We start from the raw sequence: 16,619 nt of genomic DNA, 5'->3' as shown, positions 1-16,619 counted from the left end.
GTCTCCCTCTTTCTCTGTCTCTCTCTCCCTCCCTCGCTCCCCCCTCTCCTCTTTCTCGTCATAGCGCTTAGCACAGTCAGTAACTGGCACAAAGACTTTTAATAAATGTTTATTAAACTAAATTATAGAATGTTAGAGCAGGGAAAACCCTTAAAAGTCATCTGGTCCACCCCTCCCCCCACCTATTTTAGGGAGGAGAAAACTGAAGCTCGAGGAGGTGAAGATGCTGAGCCAGAATTTGAGCCCAAGGGTAGAGATTGACTCCAAATGTCTTTCAGCATCTCTATTTGTCTTTCCTGCTTCTACCTCTGCCTGTCCCGTTGCTCCAGAACAGGTTACTTTCATTTGTCCCGTTCTGTCGTCCCCCTTGGGAAAGGAAACTTTTCCTTTGGTGAATTGGGTGTCTGGACAGTTATATCAAAGGACAACCTGACTGTCCCAAGAAGAAGGGCTTCCAAGCAACCTTCCAAGGCATCCAAGCTCCTTTGCGCTGCTCGTAAGGAGTCTGTTACACGTAAGGTTGAGCTGTCAGATCCCATCTCGCTACCCCACTCCCCCCAGCAGTGGTCCAGAACTCTTCACTTGCTTCCAACCCCGACACACAAGTGACCGGAGGAGAGCATGGGGCTCGCCTCGGCTTGGAGTGAGTGCCACGGAGAAGGTTTGGGGCCAGAGGAGCGTGAGCTCTCTCGGAGGTAGAAGAGTCCTAAGTTTGAAAAGAGCTGGGCGCTCCTGGGCTAGTCATTTCATCTTTTCAGGTATCAGTTTTCCTCATCAATAAAATAGGGGTAACAGTGCTTGACCCAGTTAGGAGAAAGCGCTTTTTAAATTAGAAGGGTATAAGGATGTAAGCTATTACTCTGCCCCCAGCCCCCAAGAGGGGAAGGAGTGGGGGGGGGGTGGAAGATGAGGCCTTTTAGGATAAACTATGCTTTTAAGTGAGAGCTTCCCCTCCCTTTCCCGCCAAGAGAGAGCCGGGCTCCGGTTGAGGTTCAGGGCAGGCACTCGCTTCCATCCCCGCTCCCCAGCAGGGGGTCGGCCGTCCGGGAATGCCAAACAGCAAAACTGAAACTTGGCAAGTCTCTTATCAGTCCAGGTGCACTTGGCTGCTCCTGGGACGTTAGATCTGAAGCTAGGAAAACACTTCACCCGCCCCGCCCGGCCCGCGTCCTGCCCCCCGTCCTCTAATTCAGATGCTTTCCTGCTCCAAAGAGCGAACCAGCACTGCCTGGTTTGTTTGCGGGAGCTCCTGCTGTCTTCTGGAGTGAGCGCGTGTTTTCCAAAACGCCCTGGAATTTACCTTGGCAAAACAGGAGCACCATGTGGGATCTATTCCTCTGTGGACATTCAACGAGTTTAACCACTTCGTATCCCTCTTGTTCTAGGGAATTTATGATAGTTTTTTTTTCACATGCTAACTGAAATAATCCTTGGTAGAATTCAGATCTTTCTTTTTCACGAGTGCCTGCTTTCATCCATTCAGGTTTCTCTGGGTGTGAATTCAGATTGAGCAGAAAGTCTCACCTGAGACTGCCCAGGGCTTGGGAAATGCAAAGAAGGAAGAAAGAGGTAAGAAGGAAAGGAAAGTTGTAACCCAAAGAATGTTTTTCAGATTCACGTAAAGAGCCAATGCAAATTTAGGAAGAAATCCCAAGTAGATCCCCACCCCCAATCTGTGGGGTGGGGTTGGGAAAATATTTTTATTTAAATGATAAGTTTCATGACAGCAGACCCCCGAATTTTATTTAAATGTTGTTTTTGTCCCCTTTAGTGCTCACGGAAGGACTTCCTATTGATTATAATAAATGCTTGTTGAATTGACTTACTCTAATCAGCCAAGAAAAAAGCCTTGGAGCATAAGACCCCAAAGGCTCAACCCTACAGATGACAAATCAGTGGGGACAAGTTGCAACAAGTAAGTGTATTTAACTCTTCCCCCGTCCCCACCCCCCTTACTAAGAAAAGGGAAGAAAGGTTCCAGGGAAGCTGCAAATAAATATTTGGCCTAGACCTGTTATTTCAAGCATTTCAAAAACACTAGGTATGGAAAGGCCCTACCTTAAGGGCAGATTAGAAACTCATTAGGTCTGTAACCTTTGGAATTAGAGTTAGTCCAGGACATTAAGAGATTAAGTGATTTGCCCATGATTCTGGGACAAATGTATATCAGCAACATTATTTGAACCCAGATATATGTGAGAGGTAGGCTGTCTACCAGTACAGCAGGCTGCCACATCTAGATCTAAACCTATTCGTATTTATACTGACATCTATATCTAAGCTATTGCATATATATCCATCTCTCTATATATATGTATGTAGACACACATATAATTATATACACATATATGTATACACATAGTACCTGTGAAACTTTTACAGGTACCCTGAATGCTTCCGGGGTGGGGAGCCATCATCCTTGAGGCCCCATAAGGCCATCCATATCCTTCAAATGAATCCAAACAAAGGACCACACTTGAGGACCTAGAGGGCCACATGAGGTCTTGAGGCTACAGATTACCCACTCTTGGAACTCTGTTCTCAGCTACACAGAAAAAAAAAAACTGGCCAGCCCTTTTCCCTCTGTCTACTGTTAAATGGAGAATAGGTGAAAGGCTGAACAGCTGTTTGTGACACTGCCTACATTTTCTCTAGGCTTCTCTGGATTATAAACATGTTTTTGGTCACTTCCTCATGCTGATTTCCAATTAAATATGAACACACTCTGAAGAGAAAATTAGGCTAAATAACCCAATGTTTGAACTATGTGTATGAAAAGTAAAGAATTGTACATTTGCTTCTTTGAAAAAGAAGCATTTAATGTCTACTGGCTCCCTTTTTAACTTGCCCTATGACCTGGGTAGGATTTATACTTAGCTTTTAAGAGGCTGTTTGAAAGGTAGTATATTCAAAGAGTTCTATATAAAGCTCTGATGGGCATTTTAAAACTGACACTATGGTCAAGGATAGGATAATGGATAGAGACCTAGCACCAAAACAAGTCAGCACCTCTTTGTAAATTATAGTTTTAGAGTAGCCTAGAGTATGGAGAATTTAAGTGACTTCCCTTAGGGCATGCCAGCAGAAGTGTCAGAAGCACAAGTTGAATACTGTTTTTCCTAGTGTGGATCTTCAAAGCATAATAATGAATACACCAGAACCTCAGGATTAAGAAAAAAAAACATTCCACTTTATACCCCCATAGTTAGAACCCCCTTCCTCAAAACCCATTGAGAAGTTTACTTCCAAAGTCTGACTCATCCCATCAGTTCAGCGGAATAGGGTGTTTCACTGAAAGTCCTGCCTAAAACTGAGATCTCAAGTCTCTTAATCCAGGCACAATTTGTCTTATTTGCCTCTGACATATAAGATTACAGAGACTTGTTCATAATTAAACTAGATAAGGAGCCACCCTGAAAGCTTAAAGGAGATATTGTAGTTTTTTGGGACAAGTACATGCATGGTCATTCTTGACATAACAGGCAGTCAACATGAACACAGGAAACTCTTCACCCAAACAGGGTAAACAAAGTACAGATGGGATTATAGTAAATGAATAGATCCAGTGAATGATATCGCCAAAATAGCTTATTTAAAGGAGGAAAAGCAATTGGGATGTGCATCTCCTCCTCTTAGGATGAAGTTAAGGAGGGCAACTTCCATCAGGCCATACAATTCCACCAAATAGGCTGTCAGGGATATCACACTGGGCTGAATGATTTATTGATTTGACCCAGGGGGGGCTTTTCTTATGTGCTCATGTCTTGAATGTTTTCTGAATGTTCATGTGTGTATATATATATATATATATATATATATGTATACGTATGTGGATATGTATACAGCAGGTAGGTGGCACAGTAGATAGAACTTCAGACCTGGAATTAGGAAGACCTGAATTCATATCTAACCTCAGACACTTAGCAGCAGTGTGACCCTAGTCGAGTCACTGGACCTGTTTGTCTCAGTTTCCTCATCTGCCAAATTGGGATGATTAAAGCACCTATCTCCCAAGCTTATTGTGAGGATCAAATGAGATAATATTTGTAAAGCTCTTAGCATCCACTTCCCAGGATTGTTGTGAAGATCAAATAAACCAATAATTGCAAAGTATTTAGCACAGTGCCAGGCACATAGGAAGCCCAGTATAAATATTATTACATAAATCTGATGAATTAGTGGTGAGGCTAACCAAGACAGGATTGCAGTGACTTTGCAGCCTAGTACCTTCTGCCGCGTAAACCTCGGCTCACTAATTGTTGAGCAGAGACAAACCACAGGAAGTACTTTGCATGATTTTAGAGAACTAGCCACTTTACCCACAAAAGGCAGCAGCTCTGCAGCAGCGGGAAGTTGGCAAACCTCCCTTCTTTCTTTATCTCTTTGCCATTTCCGCCCTGAGACAAGGAAGGAGATGCTTTGGATCCTGGAGACCGTTGCCTCTTTCATCCTTGGCTAGGCCCTCGGGTTTCTTCCCGAGGCTCTGGGGGAAACAAATCTGCATTTGTTCAGGCAGCTAGTGAAAGGTGGTGGTGTTTTTGTTGATCTCGGGGGATTTTCTGGCCTCTGGCCAACCTGACTAATCAGGCTGCTTGGTCAGGCTCTTATCAGCTTCAGCCTCCAGGCAGCTGTAGGCTGGGGAGCAAAGGGCGAAGCTACTTTATTTGTATATGAAATACTTGTATGTACCAGGAATGTGACCTCATATTAGGTACATATGTGTATTTTATGCATATATTCCACATGCTGAAACCAGATTCTGTAAATTTCCATACAGGGCTTGTCAGAGGACCTTAACTGGGGGAGAGAGATATTAAAAACAAGTTCTTTTTAAATGATACTTTTGAATTTATAAGCACTGGAATTAGAAATAATTAGGTTACAGAAATATTCTTAAGCAATTAAACCTTAGAAGAGATTTAGAAAGGACATAAAGGAATCTTAAAAGTTGGAAGACACCACAGGGGTCGTCACCTAGTCCAATCCACACATTAAAATAAAAAAAACCGTCTACAGCATACACACCAGCAAGTAAGTGGCTACATAGCTTTTTTGCCTGGAGACCTCTACTCAAAGGAAACCCTCTCTCTCCTGAGGCAGTCATCCCACTTTTGGCTAGCTTTAATTGTCGGGAAATTTTACCTGACAAGCCTAAATCTGCAGCTTCGACCGTTTCCTCCTCGTTCAGAGAATATCACTTTCTTCAAATATTTGTTATGTGTAAAACGAAGCAGACATGCTCTGTAAGCATCAAATGACCGAAGCAGAAGTTGTGGGTGGAAGTTACAGGGAGGGAGGTGGTGCTGGTGGCAGAGTCCAGTTCAATTTGGGGAATGAGGAAGAGAACCATAGTGAGCTGTCGAAGAAACCTTACACCAGTGGAGCGTGGATAAGCGGACTCCGTACGTTTTGCACAGGGGAACTCTTCGTGTAGTGGAAGCTTGGAGTGTGTGATCATTAAAGTCACTCTCAAGACTGAGAGGAAGGCTTTAAGGAAAGACTATCACTGATTGGGGAATAAATTAAATCAAGTGGTATCCTGCACTTGGTCAGACTCAGTCTGACAATTTCAAACTCTGCAAACGGCACGGTTTGGTGTAACTTGTCGAACTCAAATTGTTGGTTGGTGATAAAGAGGAAGGGCGAAGCCCGAGACTTCAGATTGTCCGAGAGTTTTAAATCTGCAAACCGACTAAACCGTACCCCAAAGTTTCTGACCACCCTTGGCCCTTTTCTCCTGGGACTCTGGGATCTGATGAAAGCGCGCAGGACAGTAAAATGTCCTGAAAGCAGAGGCCACAGACGGATGACCAAGGGTTCAATGGAAGGCGAACTGGGTGATGGGGGGTGAGCTGTCCGTCCCTGATGGCCTGCATTCGTCCTCCTAGAAGCAGGAGGGCTCCGCAGTGCTGCCCGGAGCCCTGGAACGGTCAGGGTGCTAAGGTAGCCCGCGGGGCCTCTCCTTGCTGGCCGGGCCGGGCCGGCGCAATCCCCCACCCCGCTCCGAGGTCTCGGAAAGCTTGACCGCACAAAGTAAACAGGAAACCAGCAACAAAAGCCCTGGCGGGGCAGATTGCAGACCGCTGGCCTCGGAGTTTTCGGGAGCCTCCCCCCCCCCCCGCCCCCGCCCGCTCGGTCCCGCTCGGTCCCGCTCCACAAGTGGGCAGAAGGAAGGAAGGCCTGCGCGAGTCCCAGTTGCTCCGAGCCCTGGCACAGGGGAAGGGGAGGGGAGGTGGGAGCGGGCGGGGGAGGAGCGCAGACTGCGGGGGGAGGGGTGGGGCCGCCGGGGTTGAGGCTGCGTAGCTCCAGGGAAGCTCTGGGAAGCCGAGGGGAGGGAGGAACCGGGAGGAGGAGCGAGTCTCGCGCGGCGCGGTGTCCGGCGCAGGCGCAGAGCGCACCTCGGTTGTCAAACATGGCTGAAGTGCCGCCGCTGCCGCCGCTGCTGCTACCGCCGGTAGAGGGAAAATGCTGAGCGCTCCCGGGCCGGGCGGGCGGCGGCGGCGGCGAGGGCGGCGACGGGGACTGGGTCCCGCTTCCCGAGCGCGGGGGCGGCGGCGGCGATGGCGCGGCTGGCGGACTACTTCATCGTAGTGGGTTATGACCACGAGAAGACAGGTAAGGGCGTGGGGCCGGCGCGGGGCGGGCGGGTGCCGCCCCCGGCCCCTCCCCGCCTCCTCCCCTCGGCCCCCGCCCCCGCCCCCGCCCTGGGCCGAGGCCCGAGAGCAGCGCCGGGCCCAACGGCCCCTCAGGGGTGCCCGCCGCGCCAGGCCGGGGAGGGCCGGGGGCTCCACCTCGCCGCCCAGCATTGGGCCCTTCCCGAACGGGCCGGGGCCCGGGCCGTGCCGCGCCGCAGGACTGGCTGGCGGGGCCGGGGGTTGCGCTGACCGGCGGGGGAGAGGAGGGCACGGCCTGCCCCGCCCTGCCGGGAGGGATGGAAGGAAGGATGGAAAACGGGGGTTAGGCCAGGCCGGCTCCCAGCCCCGAACGAGGCTGAGGCTGAGTCGGGAGGGGGGGGGGCGGGCCCGGAGGGATCGTGACCTCTCCTGGCAATACCCATGCTCCGAGTCCCGAGTGAGTGGTGATGAATGATGCCGGAGGGATGGCCTTTGCTCTCTGGAAGTTCTGATGCCTCCTGGTTGCAGCCTCGTGTAACCACTTGTGGGGACCGCGGGATGGGATGCTCTTTAAGGATGGAGGTGTGTGGGTGGGGTTACCTAGCTAACGAACACCCCTGAGAAAAGGCCCTGTCCAGTTCTTTCAGGACAAGGGTAAGAGGTGTCCAAAGTGGAACAATTGACTATCACGAAAAAGGGACAGTAAGTTGGACACCCGAACTTTTAGATGGATGGGAAAATAGCAAACTTTTGTTTTTGGTAAAGCATACCTTCCTAAACATATAGTCCAGTGTTTTTTAATTCGTTTTTCTTATGTTTATAAAATTTAGGGATTTTGTGACGATTTTCTCGTTTAATTTTGTGCCTTTATGTCCATAAAAATATAGCAGTGACAGGTGGAACACAGAAAGCTCTTCTATTTTAGCATAAATATCGGGAAAGAAACTTAAAGATGATCTAACTCTCCTTACTCCTTTTACAGATGAGCAAACTAAATCAGAAAGAGTTTGTAACTCCGCTTTTGGTCACTCTCCACAGGTTAGAATGGATACCTATCCCAGGTTACTACTTTTCCCATTGAGCTGTTTGTCCCTTAGTGTAATTTCCTTGTAGGAGCTTTCCCATTACTTCCTTGGTGACTTTGTGGATAGGGAGTTGGATTTGGAAGCTGGAAGACCTGAGTTCAAATCCTACCCTAGGTACTTTACCAGCTGTGTGACCCAGGTGAAGTCATTTACTTTCTCTTAGTTTTTTTCATTTGTAAAAGGAGGATAATAATAGCGTCTAATTCAACAGGGTTGTTGTGAGGACCAAATGACATACCATGCACTAAGCACAACCTTAAAGGGGCCATAAAGATGTTATTAACAACAATAATATTTCATCACTCCTTGTTTTCCTGACCATTATAAGAACCTTCCCTCCTCTTTAAAAAGAAGAGCTAACCTAGTTTGCACCTGGGGAGAGGGAGAAGGGAATAAGCACTAATTAAGCACCTACTGTGTGCCAGGCACTGTCAACTTGATACAGTTTTCATATGGAAGTTCTTCAGTGACAAGATAACATAAAGTGGCATAGTTTCTTTTAGCCACATCATGTTTTCTTTCAGCAACTTACATTCAGGCTCATACTAGTTGTATGGTATGGAATTGAGAGTGAACAAAATACTCCCCTCCCCCCCCATTATTGATCAACTAGTTGTCTATATTTGACATTACTTTTTCAATAATATATTCAATGTCAGAAGTTTAAAAAAATATGCTTTCTTGCAATGAAAATTCAGTCCCATTTGTTAAATTATTAGGAAATTATGGATCTTTTAATGAGTAAACCTTAATTTTAAAGACCCCCCCTTCCCCAAGACTTTTTTTGCCTAAGTGTTTCTAATTGATAACCACAATTTAAAGGCTTCTGTTAATGATATGTCAAGAGATCCTGATACATAAAGATTTCTTTGTCATTGATTACTTAGATTTTCCTAGGTCAACTATACTGTAAACTACAAATCCACTGTATCTTTATCTATAAAGTTACTTCTTAATTAAATATACTTCCATCTTAATTAATTTTTTAAAATATTAGAACTTGAGTAAGATGTATCCTCTTTAAATGAAACTCAAATTCTCCCTTTTTAAAAAAATTTTCTTACTATTCCTGAATCCTATTATAGGGAAAATGAAATGAATAATATCAGCTTTTTTTTTTTTTAAATTTTTTTGCATTTTGGAGGGCAATTAGGGTTAAGGGACTTGCCCAATGTCACATGACCAGTTTTTGTGTTAAGTGTCTGAGTCTGGATTTGAACTCAGGTCCTTCTGACTCCCGGGCCGGTGCTCTATTCACCCTGCCACCTAGCTGCCCTCAAGTTCCCCTTTTTAAGGTTCAAATAGGCCTTTTAAAAAACTTCTTCTGTAACTTAGAGAATCAAGCATAGCAGTACTTTATGCAGGTTGGCTATGTTTCTTTTGTGACAGTTAAAAGCCCTGCTAAAAAAAGAGGAATCAGGATCCCTCCCAGATGCCAGATGTTGTTTAGTTGTTGAATAGTTTTATTAATTAGAATACACTTTTAGTATGAATTTTATTTCATGTAATTTATGGGTTACATATACTATTTTTTCTCATGATTTTCCTGAGTGTAAAAGCTACTATAATTTTTCTTAAAAGTTTTGCATTGTACTGTTGAAAGTATTTTGAATTTTAATTGCTTTAAAAACATTTATCATACTCTACTAATGGAGTTATTCAATTTAATATAAAGGACCTGGTATTTTTCAGAGGGAGAAAGCCACAAAATTGACATTTATGACTTTGAATGGAATACTTCATCCATAATTTTTTGTTCTCGAAAGATATAAAATATTTTAATGAAAGTTAAACACAAATTTATGATTCCTAATGATAAGCTATGCTGTTGGGCGGATATATTTTCTGAATGTTTATTTACATCAATACATCATATTTACTCAATTGTTTCGGTTGTCCAATAATTTTTACTGTAAGAGTAATTTTTCTCATAGTTTCCTTGAGTTTTATCCAAAGCAAATAGTGCCTGGTTTAGTTTATTAGTGGGCTATTACTCATCAAAAGACATTCATAAGATTTTAGGTTTTAGAATGTAGTTTGGGTAAATGTTTCTCCTTCCACTAAAGTCCTATTCTGACTCATGGTGATCTTGAATTCAAGGGCTATATGAAAGGTCCTCTCAAATTGGTAAGACTTCAAGTCTGTTCTTATAGTTCCAGGATCAGCCTAACTAAATTCAAGAAAATTATTACCATGAAGTTGGCCCAGCAAATGATGACACTATCTACTGAGTCATGAAGGAGTTTTGGTCTTTGTTGGTCAAGTATGTTGTGGAAATCATAGAAGTATCAAGGTTTAAGAAGACGAAGTGCTAAAGGGAAAAGAGAGAGTAACTCACACAAGTCGCAGGAGTGGGGATCCTGTGGTGCAGCCTTTTGACAGAGTCCAAGTTTTACAGAACAAATCCTTTTATTAAGAGGATTTGTTCTGTGAAGTTTGGATTCAGTCAAAGTGCTGAACTTGAGGACTTAGAGGGCCACATGTGGCCTTGAGGTCAAAGGTTTCCCACCCCTGGGTAGTATGACAACAGTATTGAGATTTTTATGAAAAACCAACCCCTAGTTTTCTTTAGGCATTGTCAGCTGAGGAGTATTTAAATATAATGCTCATAATTGCTATGTATCACCATTTTCTATGTATTCTCAAATCTCTGATCCTAATGATACCTCACAGGGGTATTATGAGGCTCAAATGAAATAGTGAAGGTGAAATCTTTTGTAAACTATAAAGTGCTGTTGTAAATTGTTATTCTCAATAAAGTCTGTACAGTGAAATTTGAGGTTCCAGTCTGTTTTTATCTCAAAGTACTTGAGACTTCTTCCATTATTGTTCACTTGTCAACTACTGAAGAGTAATATATGACTCATTTGTGATGTTATCACTTGTTACAGAACATAGGATAATTACATATTTTTAGAGGAGAAAGCCAACCTGATGTTGATGAGTAATTACACACAAAGCATGCCAGAGGTGACTTAGAGTTCAGTGGTATCAAACTGAAATAGAAATGGATTACTGTGGGCAGTATACTGATTTAGAATACCACCTAATAAACGTCATCTCTGTCGTATTTTTAGTTATTTTGTTAAACATTTCCCAATTACAGTTTAATCAGGTTCTTTGGAGTACTAGCCACTTGGATACTTGCAACCTGTTGGGCCAGAGTTTGACCCTCTGACTTAGATATGGAGGTGGCACTGACAGAAGTTGGGCACGGGAATCTATGGTGGTGGTGGGTGGGGCTTGGGGTTGCCTCTAGAGCTCAGTTCTACCCATGCTGATTTTGAGGTGAGAAGGTCTTTTAGGTGCAAATTTCCTTTAGGATGCTGAGCAAGAACAGGTTAGGGTTAGAGATAGAGGCTTTTGAACCATTTTAACAATTAAAACCTTAAGATTTTACTGTATGTAGGTCTTATTTCTAGGCTCTGGGGAAGGTAAACTGTTTACATACTCCTTCCCTTATAGAGTTTAGACTAAGGTATAAAAAAATACATGGATGGCTGGGATGTATATCATTAGGATGATTGGGTTCTTAGCTGGAAGAATCCTTACAGATGTGGAAACTAAGACCCAGAGAGGTTAATTACTTACACAAAGTCACACAGGTAGTAAATAGAAGAGACTTAATTCAGATCCTGGTCTTTGGATTCTAAATATAGTGTTCTTTTCAGTACTCCCTATATAGTCCAATATAATGAACATTTATTAAGCTCCTCCTGCATGTACTTCACTACTGTGAGAGGTAGGGATGGGTGGAAGGATGGTAATGATGGGGGATCAGAGAACACTTCATGGAAGAGGTGGCATTTGAGTTGAGTTTTAGGTCTGGGTAGAAATTCAACAGGCAAAGAGGGGAAGGAAGATCATTTCAGAAACAATTTGAACAAAGACACCAGAAAGGGATCAAAAAGTCCAGTTGTCTAGTTTGACCAAAGTGAAGAGTGCTTGGAGGAAAGAGATGTGAAATAAGGGTACAAAGGTACAGTGTCTCCAGATTATGTCAAGCAAAGCTTTCTCCATGTTTAGCTATCCTTTTGTTCCATTCCCTGAGAAAACTTTCCTTGCTCTTGTGTCCTTATTCCCATGTCCTGCTGTCACCCCTGGGAGCTTATTCCTTGAAAATTTCTTCCTTTTCTCATTTATTTGCTGGCTTCCTCCTTGTTGCTTAACAATATACCCAATAGCTCCCTCATCCTTGAAAAACATCCTTAAAAAACATTCACTGACCCTGCCATTCTCTTAAAATGCTATGCTAGGAGTCTTCTCTCTTCCTTCACCCCCAGACTTCAGAAAGCATGATCTGTAGCAGAGATGACAAACATGCTGCCCAATACTCCCTAGTGCAGCTAGGGAGTATTTGGGAAATAGTCATATTTCCCAAATATATATATATTAAAAAACAATAAAACAGGGGCGGCCAGGTAGCTCAGCGAGTAAGAGCACCGGCTCCAGTGTTGGGATGACCTGGAGATCGAATCCCAGGCTCAGACACTTAGCACCCACCCAGAAACACCTGGCCATGTAACCTTGAGCAAGTTACTTAACCCCAATTGCTTAGGGGTGGCCAGGTGGCTCAGCGAGTAAGAGCACCGGCTCCAGTGTCGGGGTAACCTGGATCAAATCCGGGCTCAGACACTCAGCACCACACCCAGAAATAACTGGCCGTGTAACCTTGAGCGAGTTACTTAACCCCGATTGCTTAAAACCCCCCCCCAAAAAACAATAAAACATAAATAACAGTGCATTTTAAACCCAAGTCACTATACAACCGCAGGAATTGTTGCCTACAGAACAGTAGTTCTCTTTTGTGTTCGAGTTTGATACTGTAATTCATTGATTTACCTTCCACTGGCTTGTTTCCCATTGTGAACTCTCTGATGGGGCTTCTGACCCTACTACTCTATAGAAACTGCTTTTTCTGAAGTTATTGGTGATTTCATAATTTATAAACCACAGGATCATAGATTTAGATCAGAAAAAGACTTTAGATAATTTAGTATTCCTCTCCTCCCCTTCTCCTGCTGTAATGGATGGATGAGGAAACTGAGGTAAAGAGAGGTTAGAGGTTAGGTGACTTGTTTAGCATCATACAAATAGATGCTAAGGGAGGATTTGAGCCTAGGTCCTTTTAACTCTAAACCCAACATTCTTTCTGCTCCAAAATGCTAATTCAGTGAGTGAGCTTTTGAGTTTTCTTCCTCTTCATTTTTTGATGCTTGATCACCCACATATTTAGTTTCCTGAATATGTGCTCCTTTTTTTGGCTTCTATGACACTGCTTTCCTGGGTCCCTTATACCTGATTATTAGTTTCCTTTGATGGATTGTCTCTCCTTCCAAGTTTGAGCTTGACTTCAAAGTGTCTGTCCCTCTTCTAGCTATTACCCAAGTTTGTCTTAGACCCTTTTCTCTAAGTTTTTTCTTTGTTTCATGTCTGAATCTCTATATATTCCTCCCCAGTGCTGAATCAGCTGTATGCTGTAATCTCTACCTAGATGGCCTATCAACACTTTGAACTTCACGTGTGCAAAGCTAAACTCATATTCATTTCCAAAATCTTCCCACCTAGCATCCCTATTTTTGTTGAGGGTGCCAACCTTCTAGTTATCCAGATTTAAAAGCTCCTAGTTAGCTTTGACTCTTCTGTCTCTTTTCTGCCCAGTCAGTTGCCACATTTTGTCAATTCTATGTCCAGACTAACTCTTGCATCCGTACCATTTTCTGTACTCAAATGGCTATTAGCCTAGTTTAGGGCCTCATTATATCTCACTTAGATTATTATAATAGCTTCCTAATTGTTCTCCCAGCTTCCCATCTACCCTGCTAACATCCTAGGAAAACTTTCCCAATTTCTCTGAATTCTAATCCCTTACCTCTGTTGATTATTTCCAGTTTGTAGCTGGTTTGTGCACAATTGTTTGCTTGTTGTCTCCCTTTTTATATAGTGAGCTCCTTTCTGGCAGGGACTGTTTTTTTTTTTTTCCTTTCTTTGTATTCTTGATGCTTAGTATAGTCCTGTCCCAAAATGAGCACTTAATATTTAACTGCTTGACTTGTTCCAATCTTTTCCTCATGTAGCTTCCCACGTTATCTTTCTGTGGTGCAGATTTCACCATGTCACTTCTCTGCTCAAAAATCATTAGTGGTCCCCTGTTGCTTCAAGGGTAAACTCCAGCCTAATTAAGACCCTCCACAATCTGGCTCCTGTGCACCTCTGGCTTTATTCTCATTACTACTCTTTATGCACTCAGGCATATCTCCTGATGCATCTACAGTGACACAGGCTGCCTTCTATGCCTGTAATGTACACTATTCCTTTCTCATCTCCCACCTTTGAGAATCTTTCTCTTCCCTTGAGACTCACTTCAAGCCTTACCTTTTATACGAAATGTTTCCTTATTCACCTTAACTGTTAGTGCCCTTCCTCTCAAACTACCTTGTATGTATTTGTATTTCTTTTCTTTATGTTTATATTCAGCACACATATACACACAAATATATTTTTATCTCTCTAATGTTCTTGTAGTTTCCGTGTTAGAATGTCAGTTCCTTGTGAAAAAATTCAATATATTTGTATCTCCAGCCTCTACTACAACACCTTCTTAGTAGGTGTTTAATAAACATTTTTTGATTGACTCCCTGATTGATCTTTCTTCTGGGAACACAATTCAATTGCTTCCTCCTCCTTAAAACTTTCCTTGACCCCTCCAGTTTTTATTGTTCTTTCTGACTCCTCCAGTTTTTATTGTTCTCTCTCTCCCCTTACATTTTCCTTGACATTAATTTCTTTTGACCTGTATTCTCTGCCTAGTATTATGTTAGTTTGTGTACAGGTTGTGTCTCTCAGTAACATGAATTATTTGATGTCAGGAAGTGTTTCCCTAGTGCTTAGCATGTAATAGGAGCTTAATAAATGTTTGTTGATTTGAATTGGACTTCTTGGGGAAACAAGAAATCACTGAAAATTTGTTAGCAGAGATAAGACTTGAACATATCTTTGAAAAACAAGATTTATTGATCTCTGTTTTTCCATCAGTCATTTGTAGATATGGGTCTTATATCATCTTATAACAGAAAAACCATTAGGTAAAACGAACAACACAGTGACTGACTGTAGCAGCAAGCACCCTGGAGTCCCTAGGGTGGCTGCTCACAGGTTCTTGGATCTGCTTTGTTAAAGGAAAGCAACTCAAAATGGGTTAACAAGCTTACTTTAATCAGTCAAACATATATCGTTTACCTTGTTCAGGGGAAAAAGGTCAGCACCCCAAACTTAAAAATATACAGACAGAATTATCAAGACATTAACAGATCAAGTAGACAGCTTTCCAAACTGTCCAACCATTACATCCATACCCAGTCAACATCTGGGTTTCCACATTCTGGGTTTTTCAAAGCCGGGGGGACTCTCAACAACGGCATCACAGAACACTTCTCAAAGTGAGTCCCAAAACAAAGCTACACATCAGGGCTTATATAGCCTTCTCCTGGCTCAGAGAATGTAACAACCTTATTGACTCACTGGCCAATCAACAAGTATCTACTGAAAAACAAGCCTCCCTCCCCAGGCTTCTGGTGCACTTTAGCCTAGGGGCAGGGAAGATCTTCCAAATTTGTATTCCCATTACATCTGGCCCCAAGATCTTTCATGCCCATAGCATAGACAATTTACTTTTGAATTAGCACTAAACATCTCTTAGGTCACATTTTCAAGGTACAGAACTAAAGTTACCAAAGTGGCCACTGGGCCTTAAACAAACACAAAGTACATAGCATTATTACCTCAATTCAAAACAAGAATTCAAATAAAGTGGGGGGGGGGGGGGGTATCCTTCCCCTCACACAGCTCTAGCCCCTGCTTCCAAGTACAGAGAGGGGGCTGGGCAACAAAACCAACAAGGTGGGGTCCCTGGGGATCCAAGGCACTTCATCCCACCCACCATAGTTACAAGTCCATTCTCCCCCTGGGTCCCAAACTGTGGGATGCAGCCAGGAAACACATTCAGTGCCCCTGCTTTGCTGCTCAGTTCTTATCTTTTCCTGTGGCTGAATTCCGAACTCCTGGGCTCCTTCTCCTCCCGCAGGCAGCAGCCGCTCCTGGCTTCTGCCCAGGTCCTGATGCAGGCAGCTCACCGTTCCTGCTCTCAGCTCAGCGAAGTCCGCATGCTGGCCATTCTTCTCTCCTGCTCCACGGCTCCACAGAATCACAGCAACCACAACTGGGAAACAAACAATTATCCCAGTCCCCATACTTTCCTTTCACTCTGCAGATCCTGTTCGTGATGCCATTTTGTAGTGGCAAGCACTCCAGCGTTCCCAGGGTAGCTGCTAGCACAGGTTCTTGGATCTGCTTTGTTAAAGGAAAGCAACTCAAAATGGGTTAACAAGCTTACTTTAATCAGTCAGACATATATCCTTTACCTTGTTCAGGGGAAAGAGGTCAGCACCCCAAACTTCAAAGCATACAGGCAGAATTATCAAGACAGAAACAGATCAAGTAGACAGATTTCCAAACTGTCCAACCATTACATCCATACCAAATCAACATCTGGGTTTTTCAAAGCGGGGAGGGGGGGGTGCTCCAGGCAACGGCTTCCCAGAATCCATATCAAATCACAGAACACTTCTCAAAGTGAGCCCCCAAAACAAAGCTACACATCAGGGCTTATATAGCCTTCTCCTGGCTCAGAGAATGTAACAACCTTATTGACTCACTGGCCAATCAAGAAGTATCTACTGAAAAACAAGCCTCCCACCCCAGGCTTCAGGTGCACTTTAGCCTAGGGGCAGGGAAGATCTTCCAAATTTGCATTCCCATTACACTGACTTTCTATGCCCAATAGCCCCCACTTCTTTACTGAAAGGAAGTCAGTGCATTTTCTTATCCGTTCTCTGTGGCCAAAATTGGTCAGTATAATCAT

The 16,619-nt window shown here is 43.5% G+C and overlaps 1 protein-coding gene and 1 long non-coding RNA gene across 4 annotated transcripts in view; both read left to right on the top strand.

Annotated features, from left to right (window-relative positions):
• Window positions 1-19: 19 nt before the first annotated feature.
• LOC138163731 (uncharacterized) lies at window positions 20-2,813 on the top strand. Of its 2 annotated transcripts, XR_011168904.1 has the most exons (4): window positions 20-758; window positions 1,484-1,569; window positions 1,772-1,915; window positions 2,383-2,813. It is a non-coding gene; the product is annotated as an uncharacterized lncRNA (long non-coding RNA). The 2 variants fall into 2 exon arrangements; XR_011168903.1 differs by having other exon boundaries at window positions 20-1,569.
• Window positions 2,814-6,388: 3,575 nt separating this feature from the next.
• The window catches only part of SBF2 (SET binding factor 2), a 526,457-nt gene continuing 516,226 nt past the window's right edge, over window positions 6,389-16,619 (top strand). For both annotated transcript variants that reach the window (XM_069091201.1, XM_069091202.1), the window contains exon 1: window positions 6,389-6,615. In XM_069091201.1, the coding sequence (XP_068947302.1) occupies window positions 6,561-6,615 (55 nt within the window). In that variant the 5' untranslated portion in view covers window positions 6,389-6,560. The remainder of the gene's footprint in view (window positions 6,616-16,619) is intronic.

The sequence above is a fragment of the Petaurus breviceps genome, unplaced genomic scaffold, assembly GCF_028583685.1.
Source record: "Petaurus breviceps papuanus isolate PSGF00001 unplaced genomic scaffold, PetGlider_PUasm1.0 188, whole genome shotgun sequence".
Classification (NCBI taxonomy): domain Eukaryota; kingdom Metazoa; phylum Chordata; class Mammalia; order Diprotodontia; family Petauridae; genus Petaurus; species Petaurus breviceps.
This window is presented reverse-complemented; position numbering and strand designations above follow the sequence as displayed.